We start from the raw sequence: 22,368 nt of genomic DNA on the forward strand, positions 1-22,368 counted from the left end.
GTTCACACTAAGCATATTTGCATACAAAGATTTTAAACTGGATTATACCACTCTACACGAGACATAAGGTTGTTTGTGCCTCATATGATTGTGTTGTGTCACATTATCGTGAGTGAAAAATCAAAAAAAAAAAAATGCTTGACTCTCATCAGTGCCACACTTGAATGACTGCTAAACTTGACCCCGATCATCTCATTGTTATTCCTTGGCTGCAGCTCGAATCTTCAGATCGTCGCCCCAGTTCGGTGTGACCCTGCTAACCTACGAGTTACTGCAGAGGGCGATACCCATCGACTTTGGTGGCAGGTAGGTGTGAGGGATGTGAGTGTGTTATGATATTGGGATAATTGTGTTAGATGTCTCCATTTGTCCCTCTTTGCACAAATGTGAAATGATTTCTACAGAGCATACATTTTCAAATGAATGAATCAATTATAACATGGGTTCAAGAATATAACCAATCAAGAGCGCTGAAATGAGTCATGTGTGCGCTCTTGATTTTCTTACTGACGTGCACAGCCCTGCAAAAAGTGTGCAATGAAAAAGCATAGCAGCATGGCGTGTTATCCTCGCGGCAACTGATGTCACAATTTATACTCTGGCAGTGTGCATTCAGTAAGTTGTTAAAAAGCATTTCGTGAGCTACTTTTCATGCTCTCAATCACATTTTTCTGTAAACAACTTCTAGTTCGTACTGCGGCCGCGCCTGCCAGTCTCCATTGTGCATATATATGTGTGTACATACGTACCGGCACTGTGTAAATAAAGCGTTTGCCAGATGCAAGTGCCTGAGTGTTTGAAACGAACATCTTTGGACATCTTGACATTTGAGCAGGATTTATATGTAACTGAGTGGTATTGACCTATAAAGGTACACGAAAAATGCTGCTAATTTTTTACCCATTTTTTATATTAAATAATGCACAGGTTTAAGTTTATGACGTTAGTGGAGATGCTGCTCACTCTCGGGTATTCACAATGTAGTGCATGTTTCGCCATCGTAAATACCCTCAAGTGCTGCATCTCCACTAACGCACTCTCACCTGTGTATTCTTTGTAAAATAACCCTGAAATGAATGATTGCTCTTTTTCCTCCAAAAGTAACGTCAGAAATATGATGTAACAATGGATGACCTCTTGATATGATTTGTGCTCTTGATCTCCTTCCTTCCTACAGACGACCTGAGGGGTCAGAGGTCAAAACACCAACCCATCCAGCTGACCTCCCTCCAGTCAATCCAGATCACATCGGAGGCATGCAGCTGGCTGTCGCCACCTTCTCTGGCGTCGAATCCAAGTTCGGCCTCTTCCTACCCAAGTTCAGAACCATGCAGGCGCAGGCGAGCTAACTTCAGCGTTGTTTGTGGCCGGCCATAGCCAGAGTGTGGCAGGAGGAAATTCTACTAAATACTAAAACTAGCACAGAGCATTTGTAGGTGTGATATGAGATGCAAATGCGTGGCCGTGAGTGTATTGGGGCGGGAGCTGATAGGTGCAAATCTATCCCTTGTGGTTTGCTGGTCTTTGATTGATGCAGTGCATGCAAACAAGGTGGAAACACACTGAGCTGTACATTATACTCTTGTGTGCTTTTATCGTGTATTCTGGTATAGCCAAATTGATTATAATGAACGCATTCACGAGGAGCGTAAACTGGGCAAGTGCAGGGTCCCTGTCACTCAGAGCGTTGCAGCCACTGTAGCCTGCAGTGTTTGTAGTTACCATAGCAACAGCTAGAATACTCACAGCTCATTGGCTTATTTGCCCTGCTGCTGCTACACATGGTAACTGAAAGTGTTGTAGGTTGCTAGCGACGCAGAGTACTTTTCAATAAAACAGGGCTGTATTCATCGCAATGAATGTAAAACTACCAACTTTAAAAGGGATCATAGCTGTAAAACCAACTCTGAGCATCATACATAAAGCAGGATATGTATATCTCATAAGGTCTGTATCTATCAAATGTGACTCAATCTGTTTCTGTGTTTTAAATTGTGATTATAACATACCATCAGCACCTGACGTACCAGTAAAAAGTGACATGTGACAGCTATACAGTGTTCATGTATTTATTGGTCACACATGGTATCAATGCCTACTTCAGTTTCTTGTACGTGCAGAAGGGTTTTTGAAGTGATGAGGTAGTCTTTTCTTTTTCTTTCTTTTTTGTATTGGTTTTGACTGAGTAAACACTATCACAATAAGTATTTTGTGTTGTGCTTCGTAAAGAAATGAATTGCTGCCTCACTTGGACATGCCGAGTTTTTCAAAGTTTTTTTTTTGTTTTTTTGTTTTTTTGTCAATGCAGTGCACTCCCATTGTATTGGACATGTTTATAACAAAATACTTGTTACAATGAAGTAAAAATTCAGGTTCTAAGACCATCATCTTTATATAGTTTACTGTTCGGCTATAACAAAATTTTGATATAACTAAAGAAAACAGCTGTTCCCAAGGACTTCGTTATAATGGGGATCGCCTGTACCGTAACAGTTTGATCAGTGGCTGTGAAGACAGACAAAAATAGGCAGGAGAGCTATGTCTCCATGTAAGAAGGATGGGAAGAGAAGGATAGAACAGAATATCCCCTGCAAGGAAGTCTCGTCACTTATTCACTTCACATAGTGGTGTATTACGGCAAGTATCATAGCATGTCGCAGACCGCATTCTGCCAAACCAACAACCGATTTTCAAGTGCCAAGAAAGAACAAATCTCCCACAACAATGCCCTACCCTTTCATCTTGCCAATTATATACCTCTCTCTTTATTTGTGTGTGGTTTTTTTTTACATGTCTTTTATTTTGCAGGTAGTTAAAAATGTTCTGTTCTCCTATGTGGAGTGCTTCTGTCATGATAGGTGAAGAGGTACTGCATGCATGATGTATTTTGCAGTGTAACTTGTCCAACAGTATTGTGAGTGGTTTGAATTCACAGTCGAAAACCACATAACAAATTAAAAATCAGTTATATCCCATTTCAACAGATGATGTAACAATAAATCCCACCTTGAAGCAATATGCATTGCTGCAGTTGTTACTTGACTCACGAAAATAGGAACACTGCAAAGTGCAAAGTTTGATGGTATCTACATTAATTGATTACAAATGAGAAAAGTGTCCTATCTGCATCATCTGCTAGTGATGATGATGGGGGGGGGGGGGGATTGAGCGCCATGTTCTTATGAGTTGTTGTCTGAAGTCTCTGTAGAGTCAATGGGTTGCAAGAGATAGGTGTCAAATGTTGCTAATTTTGTGAACATCAGTTGGCTTGCAAAGTTAGATATAAGGGCAAGTCCATCGTTACCGACATTACATTCAGAGAATTTTTTGTGACTTTGTGGGCTTATTTCAACAACTCGGCATAATCATTCTGAATAAATTCGTGGTTTATTCTAACCCAGTCATCCTGAAATGTTAACAGTCCGAGTTTTGATCAGTTACTATAAATCATTTTGTAGATATTACACAAAATGCTTGCCGTTATGGACATTACATTTTTTGGACACGATTATTTACCTCCATGTGGATACGTTGAGAAATTTATGAATCAGAGCATTAAGTAAAACAAAATTTCTTCTGAAATGAATGTTCAGGTCCTGTTTAAGTTGTAGATTGATAAAATTGTGTACAACAAATTCAGTATTTACTCTACAGGTTCACAAATGTAGCATTATGGACATTACATTTTTAGCGTTACATACATTACAACTTTGTCCACTTTTTAAAGTCCCAATATTCATACTTTAACACAGTTCCTATCTCAGACAAGGCAAATATTAGTGTCTTTTGGTTCATTCTTAACCATTTCAAATTATTGCTGATTTAGGATTTTTAGGAAAAGTAACATTTTTTGCGGAATTGCCCATAACATTATGTTTCCATCAGGAAAAACCTTAAGTGATCTGATTACCAGTACTGAAATCTGGTTTATTTTCTAGACCAAGCAGTGATGTTGCTTCAAATATGTTGTGCCACATACCCATGTCTATATGTGCCAAACGAGAATCGTGGCTCTCGTGAAAGTTCTTGTCTACACTATATGCATTGGATGCCAGTGGCAATTCGCAAAAAAAAAAAAAAAAAAAAATCATACTGTGAAGAAGGCTGTCAGCTCCAATTCTAGGAAAGTTTCAAGCTGCAGATATTTCTGGTTTTACAGCAGTCACTTCCAGGTTTTTGTGGAAAATTTTGTACTTGGCTTGTCCATTAGATGTTCCACAGTTGATTATATATGCTGCCTACCAATGATGTAGATCTTATTTTGTTCACACTTTATGCAAAAGGGTTTACCTGATTTGAGTTTGTGCTTTCATCACATGTCACCCTGTTTGAAAAATGATGATCTTCCATATGCTCAGCACAGATTTGAGCATATCTTTGGTAGTGATATGTAAATGATGAATTTCCCTCAATCTTCTTCTTCAATGATCACATTGTATTTGTGGTAGGAATGTACCTAGTGACAGGCAACTAAATGTATTGAGAGGTCCCGACTTATGTGACCTTTCAAGCAAAGGAGAAAGATCAATGAATGAGAATGTTACAGTGCAGTCTGTCTCCCCTATAACAGGGCTCGACACTAACGGTGGCCCGGTGGCCCGGGGCCACCAAAAATGAAAGTCGGGCCACCAAATTTCAAAAAAGGGCAAATTTGGTGGCCCACCACGGGCCACCAAAATTTTTTGAAAAGTGTGTCAATAAATTCGTAACTTTTTGCGCCGGAAATGCATAAATGCATGCAGTGAGTGTGCGACTTATTTTAAAAAAATGGACTTTTATCAATGTTTTTTTTTTTTTTCGGGCCACCAAATTTTTCTCTCGGGCCACCAAAAATTTGAAATTGATGATTTTGGTGGCCCCATCGGGCCACCGAAAAATAAAGTTAGTGTCGAGCCCTGCCTATAAATACTGTCTGGCTAAGAGGAAACATCTGCAGTAATTTCTAATGGGTCTGTTTGAGGACAGGTACAGACATCAGGGGGAGACGGTCGTTCATCAGGCTCACAAGAGGTGTGTGGCTGATACAATTTAGGTATGCAGTGAGTGTTCTGTCAGGTCGATATAATTATTCATTCAAGGGATGTAGAGATTGTTTTGGAATTGTTGGTCATTTCTTTTTGTGATAAGCCACTTAGGAGTAACGTTCTGTGCGTGACCAGATGAAGGTCATCTGAGAAAAATGACATGAGACGAGTTGAAATGAGCGATGTCATGGACAGTACTCACAATGTTTCTTTACGTTGCAGTGAAAGAACATTGCTGGACAATCAAGTGAGCATGTTAACATAAAGTAAAAAGCAAGTTTAATTACAATAGTTGCTCATATATCTTTGTATACTTCATTATTCGGCTATAACGAAATCTTGACATAACAAAAGAAAACTGCTGGTCCCAAGTGCTTTGTTATAACGGGAGTCGCCTGTATATAGATGGGTGATACCTAGCTTTACAACTGTCTTATATTGGTGGTTTAATATTTGAGGTCATTTGAGCCATTAGCTAACTGCAGACTGGGCTGCATGTGTGATATCATGAAAGAGAGTGACCCATTTTTAGATTTGTGCTCTGCCTTTCATACTTAAAATACCAACCTTGAAGTGTGTTTTAGAGAGGTTTGAACTGGTGAGAGGAATGGGATCATGTGATGCGGGTGTTACTTAGCAGCCTTGTATAGTCATAGGTGTGTTAAACATTAGTCCTATTTCTACTCTGTAAAAATCATGTTTCCTTTTCTTAGAAAGATGCATAGGTTTTGTGTGTGTGTGGCACGTGCGGTTTTATGATATTTTTTTTTTTTTTCTGATTTCTCCTGCACACTGTATCAAGATTAGTGGAATCAATACTGCCTCATCAATCTTTCATCATGTTTTTTCTACGAAAGTACTTGGGGTCTTGCATGAAGAGTATCCGTGGGTTTTGGTTGCTAAATTTGCTCACAGGTATGGTTCTGATGGCTTTGAGTTTACCATTTTTGTTTTGTTTTGTTTCTGTAGCTTTAAATCACGGTAACTCTCCATGCGAAAAGACGCGAGAAACGTTGTTTCTAATTCTCCTTTGTCTAGTCATGAAACTCGGTAGAAAAACAACAACAACAACAACAAAACAGGTTATTGAGTCAGTTAATACCACGAATGTGTAACTGTCCCCAAGATCTAGCGTAGGGAATGACCCAGTGGTGTGTTTTCATTTGGCTGGAAGGTTGGATGGGTAGATGGGATCCCTAAAGAGCAACTTCCCAGAATAATCAAATGCACTCCTCTCTGAATGCTTGCTCGGGTATTATTGATTGCCAAATAGGAGTAACTTTTAATGATTTACTAACCCTTTTGCTCAGTGTTCACCTTTGGAATACGGAGATTCGTCTAGGATATGTGGTTTGAATTTGTCACACGTCGCACCCCTCGCCACCAGTCTCATTTGAGAAATGAGGCAGCCAATATGTTTGACATAGCTGCATGTTGCTGGCTTGGCAAGGTATGGACAGCGATCAATGAGAGATGCGAAAAAGGAATTGAAATGTGCCTCCATCTTGGCAATGATAAGGTCCACAAGAAATTATTTTCTCTTCCATTCATGGTCTCTGATTTCATTGTTGTCTGCAGAATTACAAGAAGTACATATTATTAGAATACTGCACCCTAAATATACTACAGATAACATAAGACTTCTTTTCGAAGACTTCTGCGGTGTGATGTAGCTAGGTGATCTCTTTTTATCATGTGTATGCTATATCTTAGAAATCTGGAATGTTGAAACTTGAGAATGAATTATGATATTGAAACTTTATATTTTCTTTTTCTTGAAGCATATGATGCTATTGTTGCAAGATAGAGGGATGGAAGAAAGAAAGACTTCAAATACAGTGCACTGTGCTGTGCTTGTTTTGTACAGAATTGAACATGACATCGCGAGTTTTTGATATTTGTTTTATTAATTGTGCGTTTGTACTTTGCATTACTCAGGGATGGGAAAATTCTCTGCTGCTGTGTGCAAAGGTTGAAATATGACACACCCACATGCATATATATATATATATATATGTATGTATGTATATGCATATATATATATATATTTATTATTATTATTATTATTATTATTATTATTATTATTATTATTATTATTATTATTATTATTATTATTATTATTATTATTATTATTATTATTATTATTATTATTATTATTATCATTATTATTATCATTATTATTATTATTATTATTATTATTATTATTATTATTATTATTATTATTATTATTATTATTGTTTTGGGTTTGTTTTTTCAATCAAAAAAAAAAAACTGAAACAAAGTTCATTCTGTATTCACCAACAGATTATTTTGGCACAGAAAATAACACATAATACTGAAATAATCTGTTGGTGAATACAGCAGGAACTTTGTTTCAGTTTTTTTTTTTACGATATCACACACGTGGACAACTTGCTCAATATATATATATGTGTGTATATATATATATATATATATATATATATATATATATATATATATATATATATATATATATAGATATAGATATATATATATACATGTGCCTATGTATGTGTTTGTGCCTGAACAAAAGGTATTGGCAGTATAAAACTTATTGTCAATCCATTCTTTTGTGCTGTTTATACATTATAGCTATTGTCCAAGTAAAAGACATTTTATATAAGTAGACACATAATTCTTGCAATTGTATCTACCGGAATCCTTGTACAAGAGGTGTATGTTATAGGGAACGTGGGGGGGGGGGTACCATGATGGCTACTTTTTGTTTTAACTCGAGACAAAAAACTCATAAAACCCAGATGCCAAGTTATAATTTAAGCCACTTTTTATTTCTCATTTTCCGTACGATCCTCGGTTCGGTGAACTATCTAGTCGTTTTCTTCACATTATTAAAGTTCTAACCTTCTCAATGTATTTGTTCAAAATGCTGAGATATGACAAATTGACTCCAAGATAATATACAAGGACAACATGAGATAGTATAGAATCGCAGTATAAAATGAAACAAACAAACCGAGATTAAAGGATCCTGTATATTGCAAGGACATTTCTCTGTCGAGAGAACTTGAGGGCTTCTTCATCTGGTGATAATAGGGAGCTTTAGATTTGCGACGTGGACGTTAGTTAGGCGACGACTGCGTTGGTTGTTCTCATCTCTCCCTGCGTCATGTTGCAAAGTAGCTTTAGATTTCGCGAAGACGCAGCCTATACAAAATAAAATGGCGCCCCCATTATGATCATTGCATCAAGTAGCTTTAAAATGGCCCAGAACCGACCGTGAAAACTTAGACGACGCGAGATCGATTTTGATAAGCAATTTTACGCATGCGCAGAACACTTTTTTTTTTTCTCAGAACGTCCGCGTCGCGAAAATCTAAAGCGGTTCTTCTGCTTCCGATGTCCTCAAACCATCGGTTCACGGAGTGGGAGAGCCCAAAGGTACTGTTACCAAGCACTAAATAATTAACACGGTGATGTAAACTGAATTGCGTGTGTGTGATGCATACTATAATAATTATTCGTTATTACTGTCCGTTGTTACGAAATGGTTCGAGAGCGAAGACCCAGTATGTGCGGTAATCACTACTCAATTCATACCCAGTCAATCTGTAATCAGAAATGAAAGTACTTGTAGGTAATAAAATGTTTATTTACAGTTGTTATATGCTGATTTCGATATATTGATATTTACATTCGAACATGTATTGATATTTCATTCAAATACTGCATCACAGTTGCAAAATCACCCAGATTTTCGATTACCAATCCGCTCCATCAAAGCCCAGCAGACTTTCTTCTCGACCATAAAGGGCAAAAACAACACGTGAACACGTGACCTCAGAATCTGGAACGCATTTGTGAGTCAATGACGTCAGTGCTTCCCAATTTCGGCACTGAGATGTCGTCTGAATAGACCACTGGTCACTACAGGAGGATACTTTCCACAGAAACCAGTGGAATAGACAGTTTAGTTTGAACGATGTGTGTCATACGTAAACACCGTTCACCTCAAACAATGTTTATTTGGACACAGCACTTGCAGAAATCTGGCGAGCAAGTCGAGGTTCACTTTCTGAAAATTCTTTCTGTCAATGTGCTGGTCTGTTCCACTCCTGGTCCCCAGTGTAAGGTTTGGATCTGGTGTTTTTCAGCCGTTGGCATCGATCTGACTATGAAAGCCATCTCTCAATTTCTGAATAGTCGTGAAAATCACTGCCTCCACACGTACGGAGGATAAGGCTAGAAAAGTCTCTGAGCCTCATTCAGAAAATAATGTCATCACCTAACAAAAACATCGGAGAGCATCGCCATATTTCCTGATAGTATCAGTACTGATCAAAATGACTTTCTTGCTGCAATAATGATAATGACGATGATGATGATGATGATGATGATGATGATGATAATGATAATAATAATAATAATAATAATAATAATAATAATAATAATAATAATAATAATAATAATAATAATAATAATATTAATAATGATAATAATGATAATAATAATAATAATAAATTACTAACTGTTATCTGTCTTATACTCTATTACAGCTTATGCCCTCGGCACTGTCTTAAGCCGGCAAGATATACGTTGCCGAGGTACTGCCAGTGGGAGTTAAATCATGAAAATATCATATCGCGAAGATAAAGCAGTCGTAGACATGAGACACGAGTAGGTTATTGTCGTATTGCAATGTGCTTAGCGTTTGATGTATTTCTGGCTATCATTCTGTTTGCGCACTACTCATCTTTACCTGGAGGAGGCAAAATATATCCTTATGTGATTCTTGATTTCAATATGTCACCAATTTCCTTGTTTAAACCAATTTGTCTCTATAGCTCTCTCTAACTTGGCGGTTTTCAACTTACGAGTACAGCGGGCTTCAAAACCGTCATCCGATTATACATGCTCCAAAAAGACCATTAATTTGGGGCTTTCCTTTCATTTTCATCCTTAGGGTTGAACCTTTATTTAGGGAGGTTCCCTCGTATACCTCCCGTCTGCCACGAATGTTTATAAGAATATTCTGCCAGTGTTTATTTTTGTTTTTAAATATTACGCAGCTTTTGGTCAGAAAGCTTGGAGATAAACTAGATCGGGTATTTCAAGGTCAATTGACACTATTACAATGTGTACTAATGGTTATGTATCAAATACTTCTCAAGAATTACATAATACACAAAAATGTTTACAATGAAGCGGAAATGGTACTGAAAATGTTAGAATATAATTGAAATAATTTGAAATTAGGACAAAAGCACATAAGACTTTCTATTCTTCCAGAAAGGAGAGAAATGTAGCCCCGTACTGTGATACATATCTCTTTCATATCCGTTTTCTTTGCATGCATGTACAAGCACATCTGTTTTCCCGTAAACGTCCGATATGACAAAATAACAACCACTGAAGTATACAGTGATGATCCAAGAAGATTATGATGATTGCAACTAAAAATTTATCTCGTGGAAATATTTAGAATATGCCACATTTCAGGTAAAAACTAATTGATTTTCAACATTTCAAGAGAAATCCTATAGTACCTCCAAATAATGTATATGGTATCATTTATTATTTGGTTTAAGTTACGAGGTAAAAACGGAATGTTTGAGACATAGTAACATAACAATTTGAGGAGAACAGTTACTGTCGTGAAAATTGTGTCGCGAAGTTCTGTAACAAGACTATACAGAAACACTTCAGTGATCATAAGCTGTCGTTGGAAAATCGATGTACATGTACTTTCAGACAGTACAGGGTCGGGACATAATCCATATTCCAATCCTAAACAGATCTCTTAGGATATTTGGTAAAACGGGTAATTAAGTTTCGTATTCCTGTATAGTGTCAAATGTACGTGCTGAGGCACTAGACTCGTCTCCAGGCTGTGGGTAGGGCATTATGATGACAGTGTCTATGGTCTTTAAATACAACTCAACTACAACATGTCTTTATGCTTAGTGATGATTCTTGATTTGTACGAAAAGGAGGAGAATTAAAAAAAAAAGTACATATATCGCCTGTGAGGAACATCAGTGTCATTTTTACCATGATCTATAATCATTGCTAAATGTTAGTACAATTTGAATAAAAGATAACTTTTGATTGACATACAGATAATGTAAAATGACAAATAGTTATTATCACACTATCTCTTCTGACTGACAAGGCCTTTGTCCATTTTGCACTCTTTCCTCCCCTACTGGCAAATTATCTGTTGTGAAGTTCCTCCAATTAACATAAATTCCAAACGTATGATAATTAAAAAAAAATACTGAAACTAGATGCCGATGGTGAAAGGCGAAGTCACAATGGATTTGCTGTTGATCTATAGAACGTGGGTAATGAACAGTTATAATCCAGATGTCTCTTGTACAGACTTAGCTGATATCTAAGATGTCCGACATCTTTATCCAACATTATGATCACAGCTCACGACAGTAAGCGAGGATTCCGTTAAAAACTATCCTTTCCTTGTCACCTTGCTCCAGACAACTATCTTACCCATTAGATATTGCAAGTTTTAAACAGTCAGAAGATTATCTTCGTTTTCTCCTTCCCTCACACATACACACGCGCGCACACACACACACATACACACACGCACACACTCTCTCTTTCACACACACACACCTCTGGAACTTTCTCTCTCTCTCTCACTCTCTCAAACTTGACTTAATTCGCAAAAGAATGTCCGACTAAACACTCCCTTGCTTTGAGTGGTGGTACGTATTTTTTCTCCTCTTCCGCTGTTCGTTAAGTTCTAACCACTTTTGCCGGTTGGCTCGCACCCCGTCCAACATGGGCCGGAACTTGCCTGATACGTGGACCAACGACTATGAGAAAGAGATAAAAAATACAACAGTCATTTATTAATAAAAAAACGAAATATTTACAATGGCATTGTAGAATCGCGTTAAGATTAAGTCTTCCCAAGAGCTATACATACATAATATAGCAATGTCTTTTGTGTCGACTTTGTGCACCCTAAAAGAACCATAAATACGAACACATTTCACGAATGAATAGAGGAGGTAGGCCTACTTCACATTTCTATAATGCATGTATTTATAAAGGTGATACTTCCCATTTCTACGCCTACCCAGGCACAAGACATGACGAAAGTGTATCTCTTTTGATAGAGTAAAAATATAGAGAACTATGAAGAGCAGTGTTGACAGTTTATCATGGTCACACAATGATTATAGACGATTGCCCTTCGGACTGTTGATAATGCCCTTCTTGATAAACGACTATGGTAAAAGTGTCGCGAATTTCAAGAGTATTAATAAGTTTTAACAGAACACACACAATAAGAAAGAGAGAAAAGACACTACATGTAGCTGCACTACATAAAAAAAAAAATAGGGAGCTGCAAATTCGAAAATGCCTCCTAAATTACAGACTGCTGGCATGTAACAAGAGTTCGGCAGAATCTGACGCGGTAACGTCGTCACAGATCGTCTGACATGAGCATATTGTAAAAACGTCATTTATATTCCATTGTTATGCTTGTCAACTTGTCAGCGGATTTTGGGATAATCCCCTTCTAAAAATAAGAGACTAAAAATTTCTAATCCCTCAACAATCTCGACTAGACGGAGGAGTCGGTTTCGGAGCGTCCTCATTACTTCATTTACATCAAACGTGGTTTGTTAGCGGTTGCCCAACATTGCTAAAACCCACATTTTTGTTCTGACATTATAGAGAAATGTCCTAACCACCTCTTCACTGCGACTAGGTACTTTGAAGAAGGAGGGAGGGGGACATGGAGTCATATTATCGTTTTGATATGAGTCTGTTGGATTTTTGAGGGATTTTCTCATAATTATGGCCTGTTTTCATAACAGAAGTACTGGCAGGACACATAGAAAAGTGCGTTCTGTAGAAGAAGAAAAAAATCCACACATTTTCGCAAGTGCCAGGGAACAAAATGGAATGCCACCTTGGGATATACACGTACATGCATTCTAACATGGTCGCCATCTCCGTAAATACGGGGCAAAATCGGAGGCGTAAAAACTATTTTTTCCAACATCATATCAAAGAGAGTCGTCTTGTTCTGATGGGAAAAAATTATGTTTTGCTCGATAAGTCAAATGTTAATGGCAAAGCAATCACTGCATAATCTTGTCCACCTACAAACTATGAATAATCATGGCTTATAAACGGAATTGTTTATCAGCAGCCAAAATGTCTATCGCTTCCCCGCCTCGATCGTGTCGGTCAGCTTGTAACTAGGACATAGAACGAAGTTCAATGCAATTCATGTCAATTTACATCAACTCGATTTAATCTTATTTTATCGCAGAACAATAGAATTATAAACTAATACCTTATCATTATATGATCAGGAGGATAGAAAATATGCAAATCATTTTTTTTCTACAATTTTTCGTTTCATTTGAATGGAATTATGTCATGGGAAAGATGAACCAAAAAGAAGAACAATTCGATTTCAAAGCGTTCAAAGTCAAATCTATTCCTAAGACATGGAACTGAGCTTTATGGTATGAACGATCTGGTTTCGTGGCGACACCCTTGGCTATGACAATCACCTCGTAAAGGGGAATGCATACTCCATCGATGAAACCGAGCTGCATTTCAGGTAACTCATCCTTTCTCCTTCGGTCGAACATTGACTACAGAACGAAACAGAAAGAGAGATATACCAGACAATAGCATAATAGGAAATGACCACTTTACCCACACTCAGTCCGTTACGACGAAGCGGAGTTTTATGTACCCTAGTATGCATCATGACTTGATATTATGGAGGTTCATTAAAAATACGAGAGAATGTTTTATTCACCGCTCAGAACCGATGCACACTAATTTGTCGACCACATTATGGTAATGATATCGGCACATGTTTTTCTTTTGTCACTCAGGTCTCATGTAATATGCTTCTCCAAATAACACGTTATTGTTCATTTTTGTTTGCTAATTTGCGTTGTTGCCTCGTTTGATTGTTCGTTTTGTTTTTGTTTTGATTTAGGAGGTCTTTTGTTTCTTGTGCATGAATCTGTTTTAATAACCTTAAGACATGCAAGTTTTAATTAACTCTGCTGTAATGAAGTCTATGTTGTTTGGGTGTAGGCAAGCCCTATGATGGGTACATAATTAGTGAGAATTGCTGTTAGAGCGATTCAAGTAGTCAGGCAGAGGAATCGCATCATAGGCGACAGGCATGATGTCACCAGCTGACAAGCATGATGCTTTATGACGACATTATGATGTCATCATTATCATTAGTGCAACTTACTGTCGGTTCGATCTTGAGTTCGTTCCTCTCCATGTCTCCTTGGTCGAAGAACTCACTCGTCACTAATTCGGCAATCTACGGAAGAACAGACAATTGGCAGAATTTGGAGAAGACGATGTTACAAAACAAACAAACAAAATAAACATTTTTAGTGAGGGAACGAAAAACGAGGACAAGGTAATGGAAGCTGATAGAGTGATGCTGGCATCGAATCTTCGTTTTTCAAAATCAAATATACATACAAACAAAGCGTGGCATCAAACTGCTGCAGTTTTGCACTCCTCGTATTTACTTTGCAGATACTATATCTCTGCAGCAGGAGGGGTCCTTTTCCACAAAATATGTATCGAATATTCTGTATGTAGCGTTGAGGATGATATACGGTTGAAAATTACATCTGTTTTACTGAATTCCTTGTTGTACTTCAGGAAACTGCACGTGTTCTTTTGTTGTTCTAAATAGTGTATTATATTGTGGGGTTTCAGAAATACGCCGTTATATAGGGTACATTGCTTACGTGTTAGGGTATTGTACTTTGTAATAACGAAATACGTATTTTGGGTATCTGACGTCCGCGGTGACGCAATTTATAGTATTTTGTTTGAGGTGTAACGCGATTAAGGCGTACAAGTTTGTTGAGCCTTAATACACCATTCAGGGTCTTTTTTTTATACTTGTTTGGACACGGGCAGGTAGCACCGTATCAGGGCAATTACCCCCGGCTAAATACTGGTTAGTGATAAGGTAAGAGTAAAGATTAGGGTTAGGTTTAGGGTTAGGAGTTTGGGTTAGGGTTAGGATTAGATTCAGGATTAGAATTAGGGTTAGGATCAGGGGAAGGGTCCGGGGTAATTGCCCAGGGAGTAATTGCCCTACGCCCGGTACCACATTTGTCGGAGAGGGACACCCCCCCCCCCTTCCCCTTCCCCCTCCTCCCCCTTCCCCCTCCTCCCCCGTGAGACCTATGACGATCGCACTTGCACTATTATAGACAGGGCTTTGTCATGTTCGTTTTACTTATGACGTCATCACCTCCCTTTGTTCGTCGTACGTCTTCTTTCTTTTTTTTTCCCTCTTTCTCTTTTCTGCTCTTCTGTCTTTCTGTCTTCTTCTATTTCTCTCTATTTCTACCCCTGTCTATCATGGATTTTGCAACACCAATGCTCCAAATTTCCCTGTTCATCGAGTTATTGTGAAGAGGATGGTGACTGTGTTGTATAGATGTATGCCCCTATAACACGCAAACGCACTGCTGTTGAAAACACGACGTTTCGGAAGGTTAGGATTTTAAATGACGGCAAAGAAATCAAGCGTAGGGTCAAATCAAGCATAATAATACAAATGGTTGTACCGTCGTTACAGACACACACCCACGCGCACACACAAACACATAGTTAAGCAAAGACAGGTCGTAATTTACGAGCAAGGTTTTTACATCAAACCTATTGCATGATGAATGTTGCGATAGAATTCTGTACCGAGGACAGATAAGAAACTTTAGCTGCCATCCTTTCTTACCTTTTATGCAGACTGCCGGGTTTAATGACATAATATGTGATGCATATTTAGATATGATATTTGAACGTCTACGAGAACAAGTTGTGAGATAATGCCTGCAGCCTGGCTATTTTTCACCATCATCAACATGCATCACATTAATGATTTGACACTAAAGGAGGGAGATCATTCAGTGATTCATAATAACAGAGTCAGAGACGGAGACAGATGAAGTAAGTAAACCCATACTCTACTACCATCAACAGAATGTTTACATCACTTTCTACTAATGGGCACACAATGCACGGAAGGCAAGTGACGCTGAGTTAAATTCGAGTTACATCACTTGGCACTGTTGGCGTAAAAAAGCAGTGCTCAGACCAACAAAACCCTTCATGGTGGATTAACCCGTGTAGCCAAGACATGTCAACTCCATAGTGGTATACTCCCTGGTGCCCCGGGTTCCGTAATCAAAGAATTAAAGTATTTTCTACCCCGTGTTCAAGATGACTTTATCAAAGAATGAAAAAAATGAAATGTTAATAAAGGCGCCGCGGCGCCATGTTTCCAAAAGAGTGTGTGTGTGTGTGTGGGGGGGGGGGGGGCAGTTTATATTTCTGGTGCCACTTCCGGGTTTCATTATCCAATAAGCCAAAAAAAAAAAAAAAGGCCTTCACCGCAACTTTCTGATTCCACTTCCGGGTTTCATCAGCTGACAAGCATTCACTTGTATTGTGCAAAAAAAAAGGGGGGCTCCGAGCCCCCCCCCCCCCCCCAGCCCCCAGTCCCCCCCCCCCCCTTCCGCCTGCCCTGTAAAGTAACGGAATTATAACGTTTTTCATGATTTTACAAATCAATAAAAAGAGTCGCAACCATGCACATGTTGGGTCCCATTGTTCCACTCAAATCTTCAATTTATTATATCTTTTGAAACTCAACCAATGAGATTAGAATAACGCATCCTTAATAATACTTCCATTCTGTAATCTAGTCATGTGTTAACCTGCAAAATATGACTTCTTGGGGAAGATACTAAATCATTAACCAACGATAAAGAATGAAAGAGTTGATACACTACGACTACGAGTATACCTTTTGCTGTATCCTCCATGGTTTGGTACTGGCTGCGACATCACAAGCTGTCATTAACATTCCCCTGTAAGAAGACGCGAGAAGTAACACAAACATTCATTCCAAATCATCTGACAGTGTTAAAACGGCATGACAGCACATGTCGATAGCACATCGGATGTAAATATTATCTATTTGATATTTCTGTCGACGATGTGAATTACTTGCTTACACCACTGTGGTAAAACCCATCAACATAACGAGCGCATTATGATCTCAGTTTGCGAACTTTCATAGCACATGAAAATTTTCGCCTTGACAAGGACTATATGTGATCAAGTTAACACCAGAAGTGACCAGTTGTGACACGAAGTTCAAGGATTGATCGTTAATTCGAACATTCTTGGCCATGTAGCAAAGGTGAATACGTGTATTCATTTTGCCTATTTCCCCTATGATTTCACTCGATTCTTTTTTTATATCCCACAGTAATCACTCGACGCCTTCAAGAAAATTCATCAGTATCTAGGCAAGGATCATGAATACCACTCACCCTCTCTTATTAGGAATGAAAGAAAGATCCGTTCTCTTCTGGTGTCAAGTCAAGTCCCCTCCCCTTAACCCTTAATCCCAAAATGCAATTAACATTTTTAATTGTTTTGCCAATGATAAAATGACATAGAGTTGACAGAGACATTCACCTGAGTAGTTCCTTGTGCTGTGCCGAACTCCAGTCGCTGTGCTTCTGCGTTCGTATCATCTCGAAGAATTGACCACGGACTCTGTGAAAATCAAAATCAGAGATAATATCATTATTGGCAACTTTGCTGTTTCTCCTGCCCGCGACCGATCTTCCCGGCCCCGCCCTTCTATTGCCAAGAATTGTCGACTCAAATTTGGCAAAAATTGCTCCCGTGTCATGCCGAAGGGAAAGGTGCTCTTCAGACCTATCTTTACTTTATACCCTAACCTGACAAGGTTAGCGGTTAGGCTGACGAATTGAATCAAGTTTCAAACTTCAAAGAAATTCAAAAGCATGTTTTGAATGCTGTTATCATTTACTACAAACGCTAACATTGTTTAACAGATCGTCACCCTGCCCCAAACAAAAAAAGTTTACTCCAACTGTAATTTTCCGAACATGAAAAGGATATATGCTCTTTTCTACATTATTCCACCTGTCACTCAGATGTTATGATTTACCATTTCAACTGACGTAACTCATGTTTTCCCCACACCCTCCCCTAAAAATGGGGCTACTACACTATACGTCTTCCTGTTTTTTCTTTCCGCCCGATATATTTCTCTCCCTTCCGGAACACATTGCTGACATCAAGCGGAAAGACTCGCTTAAATCTCAATGGAAAAACAAACGTGATAAAAAGTCCTTTTTGGTTTTTCCCTTTTACTATAAGTCTGAAACAACTGGACTCGTTCCACGTGACCTTCATAAAGCGGCCCATTCGGTTTCGATTTTTTGAAAACAAAACAAATCAGACCACAAAATGCCAAATCCGCGGGCATTTTTTCTTTTTGTCGATACTCACTTGAAGTGTAAAGCGAGATCAGTCGAGATAATCGAATGCTTCAAGATGTTCATGGCCTCACTGTACTGCTCTGATGAAAGACTGCCAAAGATGTTGTGACCCTGGAAATGTACGGAGAAACATTGTGCGAAATGTCAGTTCTCACACACGCTCTATGACGGTGCTGCAGGTGCCAATTTGCGCCGCCGCTTAAACACTGATCCCGAATGCCCGCAGAAGATGAAAATTCATGAAACAGTAGACGGGCTGATTTGGTGAGAGAATTTTTTATTTGTATAATAGCACTAGAAATCCCAGTCAGGATTGTATTCACGGATCAAATACTAGTAAAGGGCACCCTACGAGACTGCTATCACGAGATGTTGATGTTTGTTGCGGGAATCTCTTTTCCACTAACGCTGAAAAGAACAAATCAAGTTTGTTTATTTTTTAGGTTTAAAACAAAACAAACATCCCTACACTATTCCTGCAGGGCAACTTTTCCAAGAAAAGCAGACCCAGTCGGCCTGAAGCAAAAACTATTCTTTATCATGTAAATCATTTTCTTTTGCTTATTTGGTTGTTTGTTTTTACAAACTTGATATTTTTCTTTCACCCTATTCAAGGATTTGCCGTAACATAATAATATGGTTTGTTCTCATTAATACTTTACCAGGGTTTCCATTTCACGAAGTATCCGCGGTGCATGAACACTTTTTTTTTTCTAGTTTGCAGTATTGTTAAAGGGAAGATATAGTTCTGGTTGAGATGAGGGATTCAGACTTTAATTATCTGTGAGATATTTGTAAACCACTGATGAAATAGTAAAGAGCATACAATTCTAAGAGGAATTCAAAGTTTATTCGATGAAAATTGGTTGTGAAGCGGCTGATATACCAAAAAACAAAAACAAAACAAAACGAAGTAAAGCAAAGAGGTTCTGATAAAAGGTAGGTTCCACCTTTTATGAGGACCTCTTTGTTTTGGATATCTTATGCATTTCAAAACCAATATTCATCAAATACACTCTTGAAATCAATACTCTTTCATATTTCATAAGAAGTTTCCCATTATCTCACAAAAGAAATTGGAAACCAGAAGCTTCATCTCAACCAAAATTATACTACCTCTTTAAAGGTGTCAACTACATTTAAATTCCAACAGTCACACGATACAATTAGAAATACGGTCATGAAACATTGAAAACGTCAAAATGTATTTAGAGGTAATGACTACGTCAATCTTTACCCAAAGATAAAAAAAAAAACGACAGTTAATATCACAATGGTTCATCGAGTGTATACTACGATGGATATTCACGCTATGATTGATTACCTGACTGCTAAGAAACATGACTGCATGGTTGATTACCTGACTGCTAAGAATCGTGACTGAATGGTTACCTGACTGCTAAGCATCATGATTGCATGGCTACCTGACTGCTAAGAATCATGTCTGCATGATTGATTATCTGACTGCCAAGAATCATGACTGCATGGTTGATTACCTGACTGCTAAGAATCATGACTGCATGGTTGAAGTGATGGTATTCCATCGTCGCCTTTGATCCGTAGAGCTGAGACAATGGCGACTGAGACCTGAAGTTTGATACGACCAAGCAAAATAGTGCATTAATCACATTTACTTTCATCATAACTGCAAAAAAAAAAAAACAATCAATCAATCTGTATGATATCTTCAGAATACGTGGCTTAATTCATTTCAGCTAAAATGAAAATGCCCGGTTACTAAAAAGACGGCGACTCAATCGCTGCCGAAACCATGACTGATTATTTGATATACGCTTGGGAACATCGTGTTTAATGAAAATATTCAAATATCTTGAACCACAACACTATATTCGCAATCCTTAAAGTTACTCTATAACCAATAACAGTCTATTAACACGATTTGATTACTGTTCTGCTGTTTGGTCGAATAGATTTCAATTCCATACAACTAAGCTACAAAAACAAAACAAAACAAAAACATCAAAAGAGGGCATCACGAATAATATTCAGCAAAGCATATGACACATCGTGGGCTGAAAAGTCTTAAACGTTAAATGGATGTCACTAGACAGACGTTTTTAGTTCAGTCGCGTTATGAATATATATAAATGCGTTCATAACTTAGCACCTTCTTACATTCAGGTACATTTAGTTAGTCCTAATACATGAACATCAAACAAGGCAAATAGACAGTGGAAGTCTACGTGTGCCAAGATTTCGCTTGGACTGTCGTAAGTATAGCTCATGGATTATCTTCTTTACTTGAATGGAATAATCTAGATAATTCGATCAGATCAGCTTCTTTCATAATATTCATAATAGTGTTTAAACAGAGTTGTTATTTGTAAGTAACACAACCAAATTTATTCAGTGATATCTAATTATGACACACATAATATCGATTTAATCGATATTTCGGCATTCTGGTGACCCTATGTTGTAGCACATTAACACATGTTTTATATCACTTTGCAATGCACAGCTTATACTTTCTTCTGTGTATACGTTTTGCTTATATTTGATGTACTATTATGTTCATCAATATTATTCAGGGTCCCATGGCCAATGATGAAAAACCACTACTTCAGTTGGTGAATGGGCTACCCTGACAAAATATTAGGAATAAATACAGGAATAAATATCATATTCAAATATATCTTTAAAAAAATACTCGAATCCCATGAAGCAGTGGAACCATTTTGAGTATGACCCCCGTGCATGTAATATGCTATCATTACAAATAAGATTATCTTAATAATCTTGTCTTTTGACCTTGACACGTATATACACGTGCCCTCTTCATTACGTCAGATTCTGAATAAAATCAGATTAGCATTCCTAAAAAAAAAAAAAAAAAGACGAGCATCATTGTGGCTTCGCTTAGAGATTTTAATCTTTTTAAGTATATTCTAACGCTTGCAGCTTGGTGATAAAAATTTGAATTTACTCGCTGTATCTCAGTCGTATTAAGGCTTTGTAGCAATATGGAGATATGCTACGTATATACGTGCGTTCCTCAATATTGTTTTACATGTCGCACTCTGCACTCTGATATCATGAACTTTACGATAGTGATATTGCATTTCTCATCTGGGTCGTGGTGTTTCGTTGAGGTTCCCTTGCAACAATCGTCACTATCAAAATTGTAAGGTGTATCACTTCACAGAGAGATAGCAGCCACAAGACATAATTTGATAATTTTTCTATATCGATTTCATACCTAAAGCATATTGCTTAAAGGTCACGACAGATTAGATCGAAAATGTTATCGGCATTACCATTTGTCAGAGTGTTTGTGTACAAAAGATAATATTTGCCTACTTAATTACTTTTTTTTCACCAAAATCATCATAATCGCATGTGACATTAAAACAGAATTACCAATACTGTCATTGAAATTTACAAAGTCGAGAATGCACCGCCATTCAATGAGGATGATTAATCTATAAGCTGTTACGCCATACGAGTTGCATGGCATATTGGTAAAACAGCAACAGGTGTTCACTTTGCCTTTCAACTCAAACGCGTGACACATCGCCCAAGGATTTAATTACTAGCAGTGACTAGTATAGTGAAAAGGGGTCCGAGGCTTAATAGGGCTGTACAGTCTACGAATATTGACTGAGGCTTAATAGGCCTGTACAGTCTGCGAATATTTACTGAATTATGTGGAAAGTTGTTTTTAGATATGTGATGGAATTTCGGACAACTCCCTTTAACATGTCTAGTTTGCACAACTTTACTAGCGAAATATATCCGGTCGCAAAGTATCTTTATATCCAGACTATTATAGATTGATTGGATTGCTTCAAACGCTGCCACACTTTTCATGTACAGATACAAAGTGTATTAAAAAAAAAACAAGACTGTCAACTCCATATTACACTACACAATAGTACTACAGATTACATTATCTGTCGCCTCTTCGACACTCCAAGAAGGGGGGGGGGGCAACCGAGAAATTAACATAAATACATACATGTAACATACAT

At 37.9% G+C, this 22,368-nt stretch overlaps 2 protein-coding genes across 2 annotated transcripts in view; one reads left to right on the forward strand and one right to left on the reverse strand.

Moving 5' to 3' along the window:
* LOC140237946 (electrogenic aspartate/glutamate antiporter SLC25A12, mitochondrial-like) overlaps window positions 1-6,905 on the forward strand; it is a 46,963-nt gene extending 40,058 nt beyond the window's left edge. The window contains exons 15-16 of the mRNA XM_072317875.1: window positions 216-306; window positions 1,178-6,905. Of these exons, the coding sequence (XP_072173976.1) occupies window positions 216-306; window positions 1,178-1,349 (263 nt within the window). The 3' untranslated portion in view covers window positions 1,350-6,905. The remainder of the gene's footprint in view (window positions 1-215; window positions 307-1,177) is intronic.
* Window positions 6,906-11,647: 4,742 nt separating this feature from the next.
* Window positions 11,648-22,368, reverse strand: part of LOC140237452 (dual 3',5'-cyclic-AMP and -GMP phosphodiesterase 11A-like) — a 107,907-nt gene continuing 97,186 nt past the window's right edge. The window contains exons 13-19 of the mRNA XM_072317378.1: window positions 19,873-19,963; window positions 18,387-18,487; window positions 17,541-17,621; window positions 16,861-16,924; window positions 14,272-14,346; window positions 13,565-13,648; window positions 11,648-11,842 (exon numbers count right to left, since the gene is read on the reverse strand). Of these exons, the coding sequence (XP_072173479.1) occupies window positions 11,705-11,842; window positions 13,565-13,648; window positions 14,272-14,346; window positions 16,861-16,924; window positions 17,541-17,621; window positions 18,387-18,487; window positions 19,873-19,963 (634 nt within the window). The 3' untranslated portion in view covers window positions 11,648-11,704. The remainder of the gene's footprint in view (window positions 11,843-13,564; window positions 13,649-14,271; window positions 14,347-16,860; window positions 16,925-17,540; window positions 17,622-18,386; window positions 18,488-19,872; window positions 19,964-22,368) is intronic.

This window comes from Diadema setosum, chromosome 14 (genome assembly GCF_964275005.1).
Source record: "Diadema setosum chromosome 14, eeDiaSeto1, whole genome shotgun sequence".
Lineage (NCBI taxonomy): Eukaryota > Metazoa > Echinodermata > Echinoidea > Diadematoida > Diadematidae > Diadema > Diadema setosum.